Consider the following 18,869-nt stretch of genomic DNA (forward strand, 5'->3'; position numbering starts at 1 on the left):
TCGCTGTTAGTGCTCGATATTATTTGTATTTGAAATGATAACCATTTAACATTTAATGCAGACAAACCCAACATTACACGAAAATTTATATACCGTTATGAATGCCGAAACATAGCCGACGAACCGACGTAAGCGACAAAGGAAAATTGCACGTGGGTTTTAAATATTGTCAAAAAACTGTTGCTTCCGTCCAAATTGCTTAAGTTATAACTTTTCAACATTTTATCATAGAATTTTGAAATATCAAATTCAAAAATTTTGTTGCTTACGTCTTTTTGCCGCTTATGCCTTGATTAGTGGTAACAAACACACAAACACTTACTATTCATCACTGAGTGTGTCGGGAGAGGACGCATTTGGAATGATGGCATTAAGATTATTAACATAATTGTTATATAACAAATTGATGGAATTACGTGCAGATGTAGATGGTGGGGTTGTTGCCGATCTCAAATTCGGTGCAGAGCTGAAATATATTAAATAAAACAAAATGTTATGGACAGAGAAATTAGAATGAAATTTGGCAGTGAGGGTAAAAAACAGATGAAGGATAGTTTACACAACAAACAATAAAATTAACGTGACCAAACTATTTCTTTAACTCATAATATATAACTAGCAGCAGATTAGCAAAGCCTTTAATGACCAGATTATGCATGACGCCCTGACAGATTGCGTCGAAGTCACTCACATGCACATTCAGTACTATAAAATGCCAAAAATTTCACAAAGCGACTCAGGTTTACTATCACTTACTACAGAGAGTGTGATATATCATACGAACTTTGGCTCGTTGCGTTATATATAATTTGCCCCGTTAATCTTACATAGATTTCATCAATTTTTGCATGCGAGCATTTTCTTGACATTATTTTCCTTTCCATTCGACTTCGGGCTCACCGCACAAATTCTAATTCGATTCCCTAGTCGAGTGTAAGTTTGTATCCCTATCAAAAATAAACTCTTATCTCGTTGACACTCGCCTTCCAGTTGACTTTTCTTTATGCTCTCGCCCTGCCCACACAGTTAAATTGTGTCACTATTTCAGCCCTCCTCCCTTTGTCTTCTGTTTTCGCTTTCCTTCCTCTTGTCCACATTCTCTATCTCCTTCTCAATCGCTGGCGAAGAGAGAATGAAAATATTAAGGCAAAAAAAAATAACAAGGCGCGAAGATTGAAATTTAAAAGTGATCTGTGGAATTCACAAGAAAGGCGATCCCGCAAACTGTGCAAAATACTGAAGCCCAAAGTGAAGCAAATTTCATGGAGCTTTTGGGGCGGCTTAACGCCAGATCCTGGAAAAGACTCACGATAAGAGAAGCGACACTCACCATCTTTTTGTCGACTTCAAAACAAGCTTTGACAGTGCGAAAAGAAGTTGCTTTTATGCTGCTATGTCTGAATTTAAGTTTCCTGCAAAGTTAATAAGGCTTTGCCACATGACTTCGAGTAACACCACTAGCTCCGTAAGTATTGAGCATGACCTTTCCGAGCCATTCGATATCAAACGCCGCTTCATATAAAGGGTACTTGTTTTAAGCGATTTCTTTGACCTAATGCTGAAGAAGATATTTCTAGCGTATGTTGATGGTATTGATATCATTGGTCTAAACGTTGTGGCTGATGACCTAGCTATTGCTTGCACGGCAAATTCTCTCAAATTTTGTGTGACCTAATTGCAGGGCGTTAAACCTAAAATATCTGGAAAAGGTGCACATATCGAGTATGATCAGAACAAGTGGTGTTCTATGCACCAAGCCAAGCAAGGCTTTTAAGATCAATCTTGATATCCTACCCTTGGATCAAGCAGGATACCGAGCATCGACAACTTTACCCCTGCGTTTAAGAGAGTCGTCCAGTTGGAATAATAAATCCTGAGAACACTCTACCGCACCAAACAATTATAGTCCTCTTCTTCGACCACATTACATGGGTTCCGTGACACTGGGACAGTGAAAGAAGCTGTATTGCAGACGATCTTGCTAAGCAGGGCACGACAAAGCCCGAGAAAGAATGCTTAGGTATATTTTCCACATGCGAACTTATGCTAGATATTTTTAATATTTTTCTTTAAAATATCTAATATCAAAAACAATCAAATCACAAAAACCGAAAGAATTTTATTATTTGGCAAAAATCTAGTTCAACATAAAATTTAACAGAACTAAAAAGAATTAACTGTAAAGGAAAAAGGGTTTAAAATATAATATTATAAAATTCCATGATAACCTTTTAACTGTACAAAATTCTTAAATAAAAGTGAAGACAAAGTTATTTTGATCGAAAAAGAAGTGAGGACATAGGCATGCAGATATAATAAATAAATAAACACGCACAGGAGTGAAGAAATTGGTTTGCAGATAAGAATAAAAAACATACGGAAACGATAATAGTATTATCTTATCAAATTTCATATGAAACATAACTCTTATTCGATTGATCGTGTTATTAATAGGGTCCACACACTGTACGTCTGACTCGCGAGTCAGCTGTGTATATGTTGACTCGACGTCACTCATTTTAATTTTCACGAGTCATCCAGAGTCATATCTATGTGACTAATACTAAAATGACTCTTCACTATGATTCACTGCGTGTAGACCCTAAACGGGTAAAATACATATGTTTGTGATTTTATTTATTTATTTTTTTTTTTTTTTGTTCGTTATATTTAAGGCACAGTAAAAATACATAAAATAATATAGTATATTAACACTCAATTTGCGAATTTTGTAAAAATAAATTATGTTTCAAATTCCACATTTTGCTTTATTTTAAATATTTTTTATTCTTTTATTTGTTATATATTTAACAAAAAATATCACAAGGAAGATCTTTCCTCATTAAATTATTTCCTTACGGCTGTTTTTTTTTTTTTTTTGTATTTATATTTTGTGTTTCATACAAGCTGCAGGTGATTTATTGTTGTTTCCTTTGTTTTGAAACTTTTGCTGTTGAATTATAATCACTTCATAAATTTATGTGTTGTCTTTTCACATTTTTCAACCAATTTTTCTCACGTATTCTTACGATGTCACTTTTTAAGTTTTTTCTTCGCACAATTTTTAAACGTAAAACATGTGTGATCATGTGACTGAGTCGCGTCAAAAAATTTCGTTTTCAAAATTTTGTATATAATGAGTGTAGCACTTGAATCTTCTTAAATTTCAAAACACTGCCATTTTTCAAATTTGTAAAGAATGTAATAGGGTCTACACAGCGAGTCAGAGTCAAAAGCAGATTTCGATGTGTTAGTGAAAATATATTATAGTTAGTCACATAGCCATGACATGGTTATCAAAATGAGTTTGACTTTGACGGCGATTCAACTCATGCACAGCTGACTCCCAAGTCAGACGCGCCGAGTATAGACCTTATACGTTTTTATAATTTGGCTGTCCCTATTCATCCAAAATATTTTACTGTATAAAAACTGCGGAATATTTGTTTTAAAGTTAATTTTCTGCTTTTTTTTTTTGTGGTTTTTCCTGAGGTTATTTTGTTTCAATAACAAATCCTACAGACAAGTAAAAAAAGTACTCGTTCCGAACTTCCGGTGGAAAAGCTAGTTTCCTATCATTTTATATATTTTTAAGGAAAATTTTTAAGTTTATTTTTTATAAATTTTAATATAATGTAAAAAATAATCAAAACATATAATCAAGAAATTGTTTTAGTTACAAAAAAATATCTTTAGTATGTATAAAAAAATTGTAAACCACGCATGCGCTTATAATCCAAAGACAGCGTAGGTTTGCCATCCCAAATGGGTGGCTCAAAGTCAACACCGCAGAGCCACAGGTGATACCCACTTCCGGAACTAGCTGCTCAAATAAATCAAATTAAAAAAATTATTAAAAAAAGTAGGTATTTTTCAGTATTTTTTATTGTTTTCGGCTGAATAATCCTTTCGCATTTTCAAATATCACTCTTTCCAAGAAAATTTCACTTCTTTTTTTGAGTTTTTATGCAGTTCATGGAAGCCCTTATTATACATAAGAATTAAATATTTAATTTTTTTATTTATTTAATATTTTGGGTTAAACCTTCACAAACGTTTATATTTTTCTAATTTTCTTTCCACCTTTTTTTATTTGCTAAATAATTTCTATTGCGAACACCCCCAACACCCAAACTCACTCTTCACATTGTTCACTCTTTTGTTTTTGCACTTTGCCATTAACTGCATTGTTGTTGGCTGCTGCTGCTGTTTTCCCATTTGCTGCTGTTGTTGCCGTAGTTGTTGTAGCGCCTTCTTCGTCTAACAAATTCTTTGCTGTTGTTATCTCATTGGCCTTGGCTACTCTACGCGTCGCCTTATCATTCAAGACTTTATTAAAGAAATGTAACAAAATTACGGTAACAAAAGGCAAAGCAGCCGTTGTGGCATCAAACCACGATAACTGAATTAGACCGTAAAACATTTTTGAAACAAAACCAAAGCACTACGAAATAATGAGGTTAATTTGTTATTGTTTTGGATTTTAGTTTAATTTTTAACGCTTATTCAAAAACTATTTTGTTTTTTTTTTGTCACATCGCGCTTCTTCTAAAATAGAACCCACCGCCACTAGATCAAAAACTCAACTAAATTCAATTAAATGCGACATGCGATTTATTATAAATTTTTATCTTTATTAATATTTGCAATAATATCAAAAAAAAAAAAATTCACAGATACTCCTATAAACACATACATACATAAAAACATGCATACAGATATTAACACACACATGCAGCGTTTCTGGGTCTCTTTGTGTGCCACCAGTTGCTGCTCACAAAATATTGAAAAAATTAATACATAAACACAAATAGCAAATATTATACTTAGCATTTTGCTCAAAGCTTAGTGAATCAATTCGCTATGAGATAAGCATGATCGCAATCCAGGTTGCCACAACAAAAAAAAAGTAAGTATCAAAAAATGTGAAAAAGGACGAAAATTATTAAAAAGTCGGGTCATTCCCCTAGGGACAAATACAAGGGTCCCTCATCAACAATAAAAGTAAATAAAGACTCACAACTCGTTTTTGTATACGAGCTTCAAGAGATGCTCTGGTTGTCGTTCACATCGGCACCCACAGTCACGCCAAGACCTCTCCGCCCTGCTTCAGCAGTGATTTCAACCAGTATAGCAGGTGGCGGTCCCGCTACATTCCCTTTGGGCATATACGCTGAGACCACTTACAATATATTGCTAATTCGCTCGAAGCAGACTGCAGTAACATCATTATTGCTGAAATTAAAAACAGAATAAAAGCCATATTTGTTAAATGAAAAGTTAGGGCACCTTACGCAACGTGTGACTCTTCGTTATGTATGTACGATCTTGGGGTAAAGTATAGAATAGGCCCTGCTCAATGAGAAATAGATGAAAGGGAATAGGGGAACTGATAGGAGCTGAGGCAAAAGCAAAATCAGGTTATAGGGTGGAGGAAAAGGTCGCTGCTCAAATTCGTCGCCGAGGCGATACCAGGTGTTACCACGAGGGGGCTCCAGCTGAGCATGCGAGAGGAGGGTGCAAGCACCTACGAGTCGACGTTTTGGGATGACACAGGTGTGTGCAAGGCGAGACATCCCCATCATAGGCACCCCATCATACGGAGTTAGAATTCTTCTCTTCCCGATGACTTCACAATAATGGTAAAAGGTATTGGGCGTGTAGTTCGATAGTGACGTATACTTCCACGAACATGCAGCCGCATTTGCACTTAATGTACAGAACCTCGCTTACAGCACTTGGGTCAAGGACAAGGAAACGCAGCTGCCTACTTATAAAGCAATAGGCCAGCCAGAAATATATTGGAGGACACTGCTGGCCTGCAAAAACACCGCGCCCAGAGCTGCCACGATATGTCACCTTATCCACACAACGAAAACGAAATACTCACTAAACGGGAAAAGCGCGTTCACAGGCAATCTAAACGCCTATATCCCAGCAGAGGAACCCTTCCTGGTGATTACCTTATAATTCCGAAATTTTAGCATTCTCACAAGATTTCCGAATGAAAATATCGCTAAAAACTTGGAAGTCTTGAATGAGGGTGAAATCAGTACCACGTAGTGTTATCCCATTAGCTGATTCCTTATTCTTGATAATTTCCAAGCAACGCCTTGGCACAACAATATATCAGTAAATCGAAATCAATGCTAATATTCTTTTGAGTTGAAACTCTTCTGCACGGCGAACTGAACAAAAATTTATGCAGACTGCGTAAAAGATTGTTCATACAAATTTTGACAAATGTTTTATGAGGTGTGGTAAACTTATAAACTTATAAGAGCTTAAAGGACCACCCTTATTTAAATTCAATATAAATGCAATTTTTTCAGAATTTTCTTAATTATAGCAAATTTTTTACAAAGAATTAACTAATGGACCAAATAAGAAAAAAGTGCCAAATTTGGCCTAATATAAATAAAAGTGGCAACCACGATCGCAATTTCGTAGCTTACAAACGCTTAAAGCATCTGACACATACATATGTACATTGCAAAAAAATATTAGCGCGATTATAAATAATCTCTCGCTCTCCAGCAATTTTTTCTATTCTGTTTCTCTCTCTCTCTGCCTCCTACTCTCTTACTCTTATATTCTCATTTTATAATAAATTTATTATCAGCCGGTTTATTTACTATGTTTAAAACAAAAATAATGTTGACTTTTGTTTATAAACAAATAGCGATGTCTCATTTATTCTATCAACTGAGAAAGCAGATTAACTATAATATGAGAATCATTTTTGAATTTTTATTTTGTTTTGGTTAATTTTGGCACAAATTTTGATGATAGTCAAGGCTCGTGTTTAGACTTTCCATGTATCAACTTAAAGGCGTCAATTTTTGTTTTTCATACTTTTATTTAGCTCCAATCAGCGCTGGAATAAACAAGAATTCACAATGCGACTCCGTCAACAGGAACGAGATTGCGAAGGAGCGAATATTCCGATTCTTTCTTTAATGATAGCAAACACTTCGCCTTGTCCTCGTATATCTGGACGAACTTAAGCTCGTTCGAATATATTTGCTTTTATCCAACGCAACTCTTAAACGTCCAAGTCCAACGGGGAGTCACTCATATCAATAAGTACTACTTTAGGCTGAGTATAGGTAATTAAAAAGTAAAATTAAAGAGCGCCACTGTCGATAGCCGGGAGAGGACGAACAACAACGACGCTCTATTATTCTCTCGTCATATCTGTTCCAATATATGTATGTCCTGGAAACTGGCACCCTATCGAAAGAAGATGAGATGACCCTAAGAACAAAAGTTCTCCGGAAAATTTAAGGGCTTTTCTGCGACTCCAACGTTGCGAATGAAGGAAGTATAATAATGGAGGAGCTTTACAAAGATATGAGCATAGAAAGATGGAAAATGTCAAGTGCTTCGCTAGTTACACCATGTTATACGAAAGTAGACGCTCGGGCTCAAAAAGTATGTCTTTAGGTTCCTGTATTGGGCAGCAATGGAGGCCTAGGAGACACAGGTGAAGAAGCACCAGTGAATGCCCTAACTTAGAACGAATCACCAAAAACGGCCAATCTTTAACATCAAATACAAATATGCTGCAGCTCTGATGAGCTTCAACATCAAGTAAAGTATAGGATCATCTCAGTGAGATCGAAGTTTTAAAGTGAAACAACAGCAATTCTTGCTACAAATTATAACAATGAAGTGTTGACACATTTATGCAGACAAAATAACAAGAAAGGGCGTCAACGAAAAAAACATAAAATCTCCCCAATTCAGCCTCGTGGGTAAAAAAATTTAATATCAATATGCCAAGTGCTATGAATTCAGAAAATAATAAAAAAAAACAAGAATACTAATTAATTGTGCGATGATGCAACATAGATTTTGTTAGAATTCTTGGAGTTGTTTTTTTTATGGTATTCTTGGTTGGTGGTCGCCACCTCACCTTTTCCTTTATCCAAACACCGTATCGCGCCATCATAACTGGAGTAATTATCTGGGTAATTACACTTTTCCGGTTTCTCGCAGAGAGCACACAAGTTAGAGTATTTCTTCTTAAGTAGACGATCAGTTTCTGGATAAGGCGAATATGTATCTACCAACTAAACAAGGTTGTGTGAAAAATTCTGAAAAATCTTTGAGCTCACGTTCGGTTGCTGTTACATCAGGGTCTGCAGAAACTTTGAGTATTTGTATATTCTTCAAGTTGGTAATGGGAATCTTATATCCCACATTACGTCAGAAGCCGGTGTGGCACGATTTCTTGCCGCGTAACTCTTTCAAGCTATTAATATTTGAGTTTCCCTTCACAAAGATAACGCCTTCGTAACGGAAATCAGCATCTTTATCAAATTTAGTGCGTATTTCCGAGACAACGCGATAGTCCTGATTTTTTTTATGGTAAGCCACATACATATCCTCTGGTACGCTAGCAAGGACATCAGCCTTACGTTGATTAATTTTATCTAAGCAATCGATACGATCACGTCCTGCGACACATTCCATATGTATTCCAGCCTCAGAGGGATCTTTCAAGAGATCCAAACAGTCTTTATAATATATTTCGGGTACGCACATGCGATAAATTTGTTCATCGACTTGCTCGGCCAGCGCAGCCATGCCTAACCTTTTTGCACGCTACCATCACACCACGGTGGCCGCCATTTTGATTAAGGCTAAACAAATGAACAAGTAGTTAGGTTAGAAGGGTATATTGCTTTTTAATCCAAAAATAGATCGAACTGCACACAATTTTTATACAACTTTAGAATTTCGCGGTTAGCTCCGTTGACGTTGCCGATAGGTTTTGGGGTATGTATACTATTCAGTGAACATCTAGGAACGCCAGGTAGTATATTTAAAAAAAACAAGTAAGGAAGGTTAAGTTCGGGTGTAACCGAACATTACATACTCAGTTGAGAGCTATGGTGACAACATAAGGGAAAATAACCATGTAGGAAAATGAACCGATGGAAACCCTGGAATGTGTTTATATGACATGTGTATCAAATGAAAGCACTAATGAGTATTTTATGAGGGAGTGGGCCATAGTTCTATAGGTGGACGCCATTTAGGGATATAGCCATAAAGGTGGATCAGGGGTGACCCTAGAATTTGTTTGTACAATATGGGTATCAAAAGAAAGGTGTTAATGAGTATTTTAAAAGGGAGTAATCCTTAGTTCCATAGGTGGACGCCCTTTCGAGATATTGCCACAAAGGTGGACCAGGGGTGACCCTAGAATTTGTTTGTACAATATGGGCATCAAACGAATGGTGTTAATGAGTATTTTAAAAGGGAGTGGGCCTTAGTTCTATAGGTGGATGCCGTTTCGAAATATCGCCATAAAGGTGGACCAGGGGTGACTCTAGAATGTGTTTGTACGATATGGGTATCAAATGAAAGGTGTTAATGAGTATTCTAAAAGGGAGTAATCATTAGTTCCATAGGTGGACGCCGTTTCGAGATATCGCCATAAAGGTGGACCAGGGGTGACCCTAGAATTTGTTTGTACAATATGGGTATCAAAAGAAAGGTGTTAATGAGTATTTTAAAAGGGAGTAATCCTTAGTTCCATAGGTGGACGCCGTTTCGAGATATCGCCATAAAGGTGGGCCAGGGGTGACTCTAGAATTCGTTTGTGCAATATGGGTATCAAACGAAAGGAGTTAATGAGTATTTTAAAAGGGAGTGGGGCTTAGTTCAATAGGTGGACGCCTTTTCGAGATATTGCCATAAGGGTGGACCAGGGGTGACTTTAGAATGAGTTTGTACGATATGGGTATCAAATTAAAGGTATTAATGAGAGTTTTAAAAGGGAGTGGTGGTAGTTATATATGTGAAGGCGTTTTCCAGATATCGACCAAAATGTGGACCAGGGTGACCCAGAACATCATCTGTTGGATACCGCTAATTTATTTATATATGTAATATCTGCCAATATTTTAAGGGTTTTTTATTTCGCCCTGCAGAACTTTTTTATTTTCTTCTACTTAATATGGTAGGTGTTACAACCATTTTATAAAGTTTTTTCTAAAGTTATATTTCGCGTCAATGAAACAATCCAATTACCTTACCATGTTTCATCCCTTTCTTCGTATTTGGTATAGAATTATGGCATTTTTTTTCATTTTTCGTAATTTTCGATATCGAAAAAGTGGGCGTGGTCATAGTCGGATTTCGTTCATTTTTCATACCAAGATAAAGTTAGTTCAAGTAAGCACGTGAACTAAGTTCATTAAAGATATGTCGATTTTTGCTCAAGTTATCGTGTTAACGGCCATGCGGAAGGACAGACGGACGACTGTGTATAAAAAATGGGCGTGGCATCAACCGATTTCGCCCATTTTCACAGAAAACAGTTAACGTCATAAAATCTATGCCCCCACCAAATTTCAAAAGGATTGGTTAATTTTTGTTCGACTTATGGCGCTAAAAGTATCCTAGACAAATTAAATGAAAAAGGGCGGAGCCACGGCCATTTTGAAATTTTCTTTTATTTTTGTATTTTGTTGCACCATATCATTACTGGAGTTGAATGTTGACATAATTTACTTATATACTGTAAAGATATTAAATTTTTTGTTAAAATTTTACTTTAAAAAAAAATTTTTTTTAAAAGTGGGCGTGGTCCTTCTCCGATTTTACTAATTTTTATTAAGCGTACATATAGTAATAGGAGTAACGTTCCTGCCAAATTTCATCATGATATCTTCAACGACTGCCAAATTACAGCTTGCAAAAATTTTAAATTACCTTCTTTTAAAAGTGGGCGGTGCCACGCCCATTGTCCAAAATTTTACTAATTTTCTATTCTGCGTCATAAGTTCAACCCATCTACCAAGTTTCGTCGCTTTATCTGTCTTTTGTAATGAATTATCGCACTTTTTCGGTTTTTCGAAATTTTCGATATCGAAAAAGTGGGCGTGGTTATAGTCCGATATCGTTCATTTTAAATAGCGATCTGAGATGAGTGCTCAGGAACCTACATACCAAATTTCATCAAGATACCTCAAAATTTACTCAAGTTATCGTGTTAACGGGCGGACGGACATGGCTCAATCAAATTTTTTTTCGATCCTGATTATTTTGATATATGGAAGTCTATATCTATCTCGATTCCTTTATATATGTACAACCAACCGTTATCCAATCAAACTTAATATACTCTGTGAGCTCTGCTCAACTGAGTATAAAAATTGGAATATTTTGAAAAAATCGAATTTTGGCCAGCTAGATTGATGAAATACCACACCCTGCGCCGTTTGTAACTTTTGTAGTTTTTCTCTAATATCAATAACATAAATATTTGTATAAAGCAATATGAGCATGTCTCGCTAATTAAATACAGCTATAAATTTTTTCTCATTGAAAAGACTTGTTTCTAAAATTTTAATGCTGCTTTACCCGGGACTTGAACCCAGGATCTTCGGTGTGCACGCTACCACCACAACACGGCGGCGACCGGTTTATAAATAGTACAGATTTTAGCAACTCTTAGAAATTTTTTATAATTTTATTTAAAATTTTTTAATTAAAAAATTACAGTTATATGTAATTTAAGTAACTATTTTCATATATTGAATAAGCAATTTAAATTAAATTAATATTATTTTAGTAATAGAACTAAATATGTTACAATATATTTTTGGTTTTTTTTTTCGTTTTACATATTTTTTTGTTTTGTAGTTTTAGAAATTATTTTTCAAGATTTTAAAAAATTTCATTATCTTAACTACAAAATACTCGGAACAATACTTAGTTAATATAGATAATTTTTTGGCATTTTTATTAAGATACATACTTTTTAGTATGCATAAAAAAAATTATTTTCAACTAAATAACTATAAACTAAATAATTTATTTACAATAGTTCGTTGAAAAAATTAAAACCATGTCGCTTTTCTTCTGTCTTTAACAAATTTTAAATAATTTCCTTCCTATAAACAAATATGGCCACACTTAAAACATACGCTCAATTAACAGCGTACCATGTCGTCCGATTACTTGAAACCTCCGATTCGACCTCCGGTTTAGGTAACACCCATATATTACCTATACCGCTATCCGAACTAAAGCGATTCGAATCACGAAATAGTGACAAGCTCACCGGCTTCCTGTATTGCTGTTCACCCTCGCGCGCATAACGCTCTTGCAACCTTTGCCGCTCCTCCATAACATACGAACTAATCATTTCGCGTATCAATTCCAGCCATGTCTCGATCTGTTGTGTATCAGCACTAAAATCGCATTCTTGTTGCTTACGGCGCTCATAGAAGAGTGTAAAATGTTTGGTTTTCGCCAAAATTCCAATATGTTCGCATGGATAACGTCCATGGAAGATCAAATGTTTACCTTTGATTTCAGTGTAAATGATGCATTTGTCAAAGATGAAGACTTTTCCGCGATAGTTGCGTCGATGTGTGTAGTCGGTGATATTGAAATCGCTCACTTTTCGAAATTTACCCTGATGAAAGACGTTGAACTGAAAGTGCAAGAACGTAAAAAAACGCAAATTACTTCATTTGTCGTAAAACTGATTTGAATGCATGCCTTACCTCATTACATTCGATAATATCGTTGATGACTTCAGATTCGTTGGTTGTCGTGAGCAAAGTACGCATTTTCTTCTCCAATCGACAGCATGACTCAAGCAATGGTTTGATCTCAAAGTCGCGATGCTTAAAAAGGGTCTGAAATCGTAAAAAATAAATGTTTTGTTTACTGAAGTCCAACAATATATGTGTCTGCACAATAGGGGAACTAAATTCCTCGTGAAAGGTTCCTCCCCAAGTTTCTGTGTACAGAATAACGTGTTCTGCGTTTTTCAATTCGGTGGGTTAATGTAGACAAAAAGGATCCTCCTTTACCCTACACATATTTAAATACTTTTTTAAACCGTGCTTCGGCTCATACCATTTCGCTATACTTCAAACTATCGTGAAGCTTCAACGCTCTTTCGCCGATTCCTCCCACCGTTTTTGCACTCAACTATTGCTCGCGACCTTGCGTTTTTTGAGCCTTCACATTGTCGCTCAATTCCAAGGTCTAGCAGATCAGTAGATCAACTGGGACTTTCGGGTTGTCGGATACCGTCCGATAAGAACTTGCTATCCGTATAGTAGTAAGTCGGTAGGCTGTTAGTATATCCTTTTGCGTTAGGGCTCCACTACTCTAGAAACTTTTTCTCCCACCGCCCTGAAGTGCCAATTAAAGGTTTTTTTGAGTCAATGTTCACTCCTAAATTTTTCAAGAAAGGCTTTGAATTTATTTCATAATCTCCTATGGTTGGGACAACACCACTCCTGTCGAATTGCCACACTGGTACTGCGTACAAGTTGGACAATAGCTGACGGATAACTTCGCCTGGGCCGCCAAGTTTAACTATTATTCGCATAAACGCTATACTAATTTGAGAAACTTTTACTTACTCCGCTCTGGAGTGATTTTAATTATTAGTTTTATATCAATGTTTATATTAAGTGGGGCCTTGAATTTATCTTATAATCTCCGATGGTTTGGACTAACTTAACCACAGTCCACATTAGTAAGACAACACCACTTTTCCAGCCCTATTTTCGTCATTTCTTTATTCTTCCTAACACATTACTACATAATGCTTGGAGCAACTCCAATTTCTTGGTCACTGTTGCAATATCATCTGCATAGCCGACAATTTGCATGCCTCCGGCAAGATAGATCTGTAGCACGCCGTCATTTATCGCACACCATACCGTCGGTACTGGGGCAGATACCTTTGCCACTATTTCCGAAACTAAGTATTTTGTTGTAATAGATAATATAGGATCGCTATCTATATTACTTATTCTAAATTTGGACGTACTTACCGTTATAAATTGTTGCAGCAGCAGTGGATATCGTGCCATTCGTTGTATGGGTTGGACAAGAAAGCTGTTTATACCTAATTTGTCGTCCAGTTCATTTTGTATACGCTAAAAAGTAAAAAATTATCTTCAGAAACTCATTATTTAAATTTCAGTTTTACATTTACATACCTTAAAATAGTTCTTATAAGTATCACATAATTTGAGCGAACGTTGCTTATTCATGGTGAATATAACATAACAGTAAAAATAATTTTGCTGAAAAATATAAAAAAGGATAGAAAACTTTATTTTAATTTATTTCATAGCCAAATTAACAAAAAAAAAACACAAGAATCTAACAGTCTTGAAAAAGCGTATATTCTATAGGAGACCTAGCCCTCTGAATGCATAATATTAAGATTACTGTCAGAACCATGACACATCGATAAGCTGAGTTATTTACAGTACACCCCAAACAGTTTGGAAGTTTCTGCTCATGGACTTCTAACAAGCTCGATTGATTTGCCATAAATCATAGGGCTTTGCGAGATGCCGATGTATTAGAATGGAGACTTGCGTTCATCTAGTGTACTCACAAAAACCTGCTTTTAAAGGAAGAGTAAAGTCTCTCATCCCATTTTTCAGAGTTAGCTCAAAATAATAAGTCATATCCTTAGTTTTATAGCCCTTCTCTATTAATTTTTGAAAATCACTGAACGCCATGTGACAAGTTTTTCACATATGTATATGTATATCTATTGGCAGCCGGCGCACAGTGTTTCGTGTAGAATAAGCTAGCTGGACAAAAACAAAGTTCTTATTCCAAGAAAAGTGTAATGAGAAATGAAATAAAACAAACAAAATAACGGGAGTTTTGGTTTTTTTTTGAGATTTTTGCTCATATATATTGAGTAATTGAAGTAAGAAGGCAGGAGTGGCCGTGAAATGCATTGATTAATTTGCAAAATTCTTGTTGAATATTAAGATTCATATTTCTTTTAGGTGAACACTTTTACATAATTTTTTTGATGGATTCTAAGCTCGAAGGTAAGTAAAATTTTTTAATAGTAATTCTTTCACAATTAGAGTATTTTCAATATATTTAATTAACCGTTGTTAAGAAGAAAAGGTATTTTTAACTTTAGGGACAAAAAAGTTACATACATCCGTGGACATCCGGGCTTAATTTTACATATTTTATAGTCGCAAGTATTCTCTAATAGTCGAAAGAAAAAACCATTGCGAATTCTTTGCACATTTATTTTTAATTTTTTTTTTTTTTTTTGTAGATTTAGTTATCTCTACATATCAAATAGGATCTATGTACGTACCAGCTCCGACGAGATATTTGAACCTTTAAAGCTGATCTACAAACGGCAAAACCAATTCCCTGGTACTGGGAACAAACACGTAGCCATAAAACATACAAAAAATAAAAAAACGCGCAAGGTCAACAAGAGCACACCAAACGCAAAAAGGCGAAGATCATTGACTTCAACCTGCCACAACCTACCTTACCAGTCACCAAGGCATAAAAACAGGTACATACAATGGATTGATGAAGATAAACCAAAACCAGGTTTCGGCAATACCAATGACGGCAACACTGCTCGTAGGTTTTTCGAAAATTCTGGGGCTAGTGCTGAGATTACGGGATTGGATGTAACGCTCATCAAAAGATTCGACACTCTCCTTCGCGCATTAGCATCTGGGTACAATATAAATATCCAAAGATTTGAAAAATTTGCGGTCGAGACTAAAAAACTATACATAGATCTCTATCCATGGTTTAATATGCCTGTTACAGTTATTATACAGTTAGTTACAGAAATTATAAAATCAGCAATTTTACCTATTGGTCAACTTTCCGAGGAAGCACAGGAAGCCCGTAACAAAGATTTGAGACGATTCAGGGATTATAACACACAAAAGCAGACGCGTGAAGCCACGAATAGAGATCTTATGAATATGTTGCTTATAACATCGGATCCTTTAGTTAACAGTTTTAGGGAGATACCTAAGAGAAAATTTAAAAGTCTGACTTCAGAAGTCTTAAATTTACTGTCCCCCGATAATGTTGAGGAGTCAATAAATACCCCAGTTGTTTCAAGCTTTCACAGTAGTGTTCCTGATGTTCATGACTATTCCACAAGTGACTCATCCAATGAAAGTGATGATAGCGAATAATAACATAATTATAAAAGATAACCTACCCTATAACTTTTTGTTGGATCAGGTTTTATTCAATTTAAATCTATTGTCTTTTCTACTTTGTATGATACTTTACTTTTAAGTTTTTGTAATAAGTAATTTTGACATAATTAATTTAATTATTTACATTGTTATTATTATTATTATAATTCACTTTTACATTCTTGACTGGTACTATAAAATAATTCTGTAAAAATTGTAGTGCCAGGATAAATACTCAAATAAATACAAAATATGTATGTACATATGTACAGTCACTCACATAAATAAGTAGACACCCCTTTTTGGATAATTCTTACAATTTTCGCTTTCGCAAATTTATTTTAACTAATTTCCCATAAGAAAATGTGTCACGATCTATAACAAAAACTAAATTATATTTAAAAAATTCGACGAATTTTCATAAAAAATTTTAATTTTTTTTTCCCGAATTTTTAGAATTTTTTAGAGTATTGAGATTTGTATTCCATTCAATTTAATTACAATAAAGTAATTTTCTTAAGTCCTTTAAAATTGTTTGGATCTATGTCACTTATTTACATGAGTTGCTGTATATGAAATAAGCAAATGTATGCATATGAAGTAAAATTTTGGAAAAAAATAAAAAAAAGAACATATGGCAGAAAAAATTACGTAGTTGTAATAAATGACTGCATATGAAACGGAAAATCTCATAAAATAATTTTGTCCAGCTAGCTTGTTCTACACGAAACTCTGTGCGCCGTGGTGTAATGGCAGCGTGCTCCACCTCCCACACCGAAGATCCTGGCTTCACGCCCTGGGCAAAGCAACATAAAAATTTTAGACACAAGGTTTTCAATTAGAAGAATATGTTTCTAAGCGGAGTGGCCCCTCGGTAGTGTTTGGCATGAAAAGTGTATTTCTGCCATGAAGAGCCCTCGGTGGAAACTCGACTGCCTTGCAGATGCTGTTCAGAGACGGCATAAAACAAGTAGGTCCCGTCCCTCCAATTCGTAAGAAAAATTAAAAAAGGAGCACGATGCAAATTAGAAGAGCAGCTCGGCCTAAAATCTCTTCGAAGGTTATCGCGCCTTACATTTATTTCTTATTATACAGTTCTGTATCTGAAATTTTTTCAGTCTATGTAATCTTTCTACAATCAATCCATACAACTCACTTCAAGTCAGCACTAGTCTTTGAGTTCGTAGAAAAGATAAACTAACTAGTTTCTAGGTCACAAGGGACTGGAGGGCAATGAGTAGGCGGACAGTCGGGAGAGACAGGCAGCGTCTGTAGGACTCATCGGTCCTGAGCCGCTTCTGCCAGTTGTCCTGCAGAAAATTGGAAAAGGAGAAAAAATCACTGGAACAATGGGCCAGTATTAAGACAATAAAAAACGCTGTTAGAAAGTTATAGTGCAACTTGCTGTAGGGCAATCATAGACCTTTCAAAAAATAACCTAAGAATTCTAACAGCTATTCTTACAGAACATTGTAAAGTGAACAGCCATAAATTTTCGCATATAATCAAATGGCACCTATAAATAAAAAAAAATGTACGGCGCGTAACCTCTGAAGAGCTCTAAGGCCGAGCTTCTCTTCCAATTTGCGTCGTGCTCCTCTTGACTTTCCCTACAAATTGGTCGGACGGGACCTACATGTTTTATGGCGACTCCGAACGGCATCTGCAAGGCAGATGAGTTTTCACTGAGAGCTTTTCATGGCAGAAATACACCGGGAGCGCTTGCCAAACACTGTCGAGGGGCGACCCCGTTTAGAAAAATTTTCTTCTAATTGAAAAACCTTATTTCTAAAATTTTGATGTTGCTTTGTCCGGGGTGTGGACCTGGGGCATACGGTGTGGTAGGCGGAGCACGCTACCATCACACCACGGTGGCCGATCCTCTAAATGGTTAGCGGTGATGGCGGTGATGTCCTCATTGAATGCGACGTAATCCCGAGACGCAGGGCTAAGTGTTTTGCATACGCCAGAGTATTCCCACATTTAAATACTCAAGCCAAATGAACTACTAAGCTACACCAAGGTAGTACACTTGTATGAGGTGTTATGAAGATGATGGGGGTACACTACTCTATACTCACTTCAATATATTGCTGAAATTCATCGAACAATCGTTTGAGATCTCTACGATTTGCATGTACCATCGGCAGAAATTCCTCCATATGAAATTCATAAATTTGACTTATATTGCCAAGTAGTACATACTTTTTGCCACGCAAGCCAATTGGTAAATCTTTACGCGAAAATATATTGCCATAATTCTGCAAGCCCATACGTAAATTCTCCACATAAGTTTCTTCGGTTTTAATGAGTTCATCGAGAATGGGTTTGATGTGCTGAGAGCTCTTATCGCGCAGCTCAGCTTCAGTTTCCTCTCCATGATCGTCACTGCGTCAAAGCGGAAAGAAACAGAGAAAAGATAAATTGTTATAAATAATGGACTTTAATAATAAGTAAAAGAACGTAAATTAAATAAGAAAAATAAATTAAATAAAAGTTTAAGTTTACAAACAAAAGTAAGAGCGCGACTTTCAAGATAAGAAAACACTGTGCATTTGTATTCGAATTTATCTACTTTTTTGCTATCGTGTCAGTCGCTTAAATACATATCTTGCAAAATTTTATTTTATTATTGTTACTGCTATTATTTTGTAGCGCGTATCAATTTCTTTAGATAAATTTCCCTTCAAACTTCTTTTCAATAAATTACTGAATTGTTTTACTCCTTGAATTCTTTCTCGCATGACTCATACGCTGTGTCGTACTTTTATTTCCTTCAATATACATAGTATATCTTGTTACTTTCTTATCTTTTTATATTATTTAGAAAAAGCACAAGGAATTTGGTTAGGACGTCGTTAAATTTAATTTTTGAAC

The 18,869-nt window shown here is 35.6% G+C and overlaps 2 protein-coding genes and 1 pseudogene across 9 annotated transcripts in view; all 3 read right to left on the minus strand.

Moving 5' to 3' along the window:
* LOC137243243 (rho guanine nucleotide exchange factor 25) overlaps positions 1 to 4,592 on the minus strand; it is a 54,866-nt gene extending 50,274 nt beyond the window's left edge. The window contains exons 1-2 of one of the 2 annotated variants that reach the window (XM_067770731.1): positions 4,140 to 4,592; positions 323 to 466 (exon numbers count right to left, since the gene is read on the minus strand). In XM_067770731.1, the coding sequence (XP_067626832.1) occupies positions 323 to 466; positions 4,140 to 4,423 (428 nt within the window). In that variant the 5' untranslated portion in view covers positions 4,424 to 4,592. The remainder of the gene's footprint in view (positions 1 to 322; positions 467 to 4,139) is intronic. The other variant, XM_067770733.1, reaches the window with a different exon arrangement.
* Positions 4,593 to 7,829: 3,237 nt separating this feature from the next.
* On the minus strand, positions 7,830 to 8,593 carry LOC137245842 (transferrin-like; annotated as a pseudogene).
* A 2,206-nt stretch (positions 8,594 to 10,799) lies between these two features.
* The window catches only part of LOC137243244 (guanine nucleotide exchange factor DBS), a 36,833-nt gene continuing 28,763 nt past the window's right edge, over positions 10,800 to 18,869 (minus strand). For all 7 annotated transcript variants that reach the window (XM_067770740.1, XM_067770738.1, XM_067770739.1 and 4 more), the window contains 5 exons: positions 18,074 to 18,380; positions 13,989 to 14,075; positions 13,821 to 13,925; positions 12,531 to 12,665; positions 10,800 to 12,457 (listed from right to left, as the gene is read on the minus strand). In XM_067770740.1, the coding sequence (XP_067626841.1) occupies positions 11,948 to 12,457; positions 12,531 to 12,665; positions 13,821 to 13,925; positions 13,989 to 14,075; positions 18,074 to 18,380 (1,144 nt within the window). In that variant the 3' untranslated portion in view covers positions 10,800 to 11,947. The remainder of the gene's footprint in view (positions 12,458 to 12,530; positions 12,666 to 13,820; positions 13,926 to 13,988; positions 14,076 to 18,073; positions 18,381 to 18,869) is intronic.

The sequence above is a fragment of the Eurosta solidaginis genome, chromosome 3, assembly GCF_040869045.1.
Source record: "Eurosta solidaginis isolate ZX-2024a chromosome 3, ASM4086904v1, whole genome shotgun sequence".
Classification (NCBI taxonomy): Eukaryota; Metazoa; Arthropoda; class Insecta; order Diptera; family Tephritidae; genus Eurosta; species Eurosta solidaginis.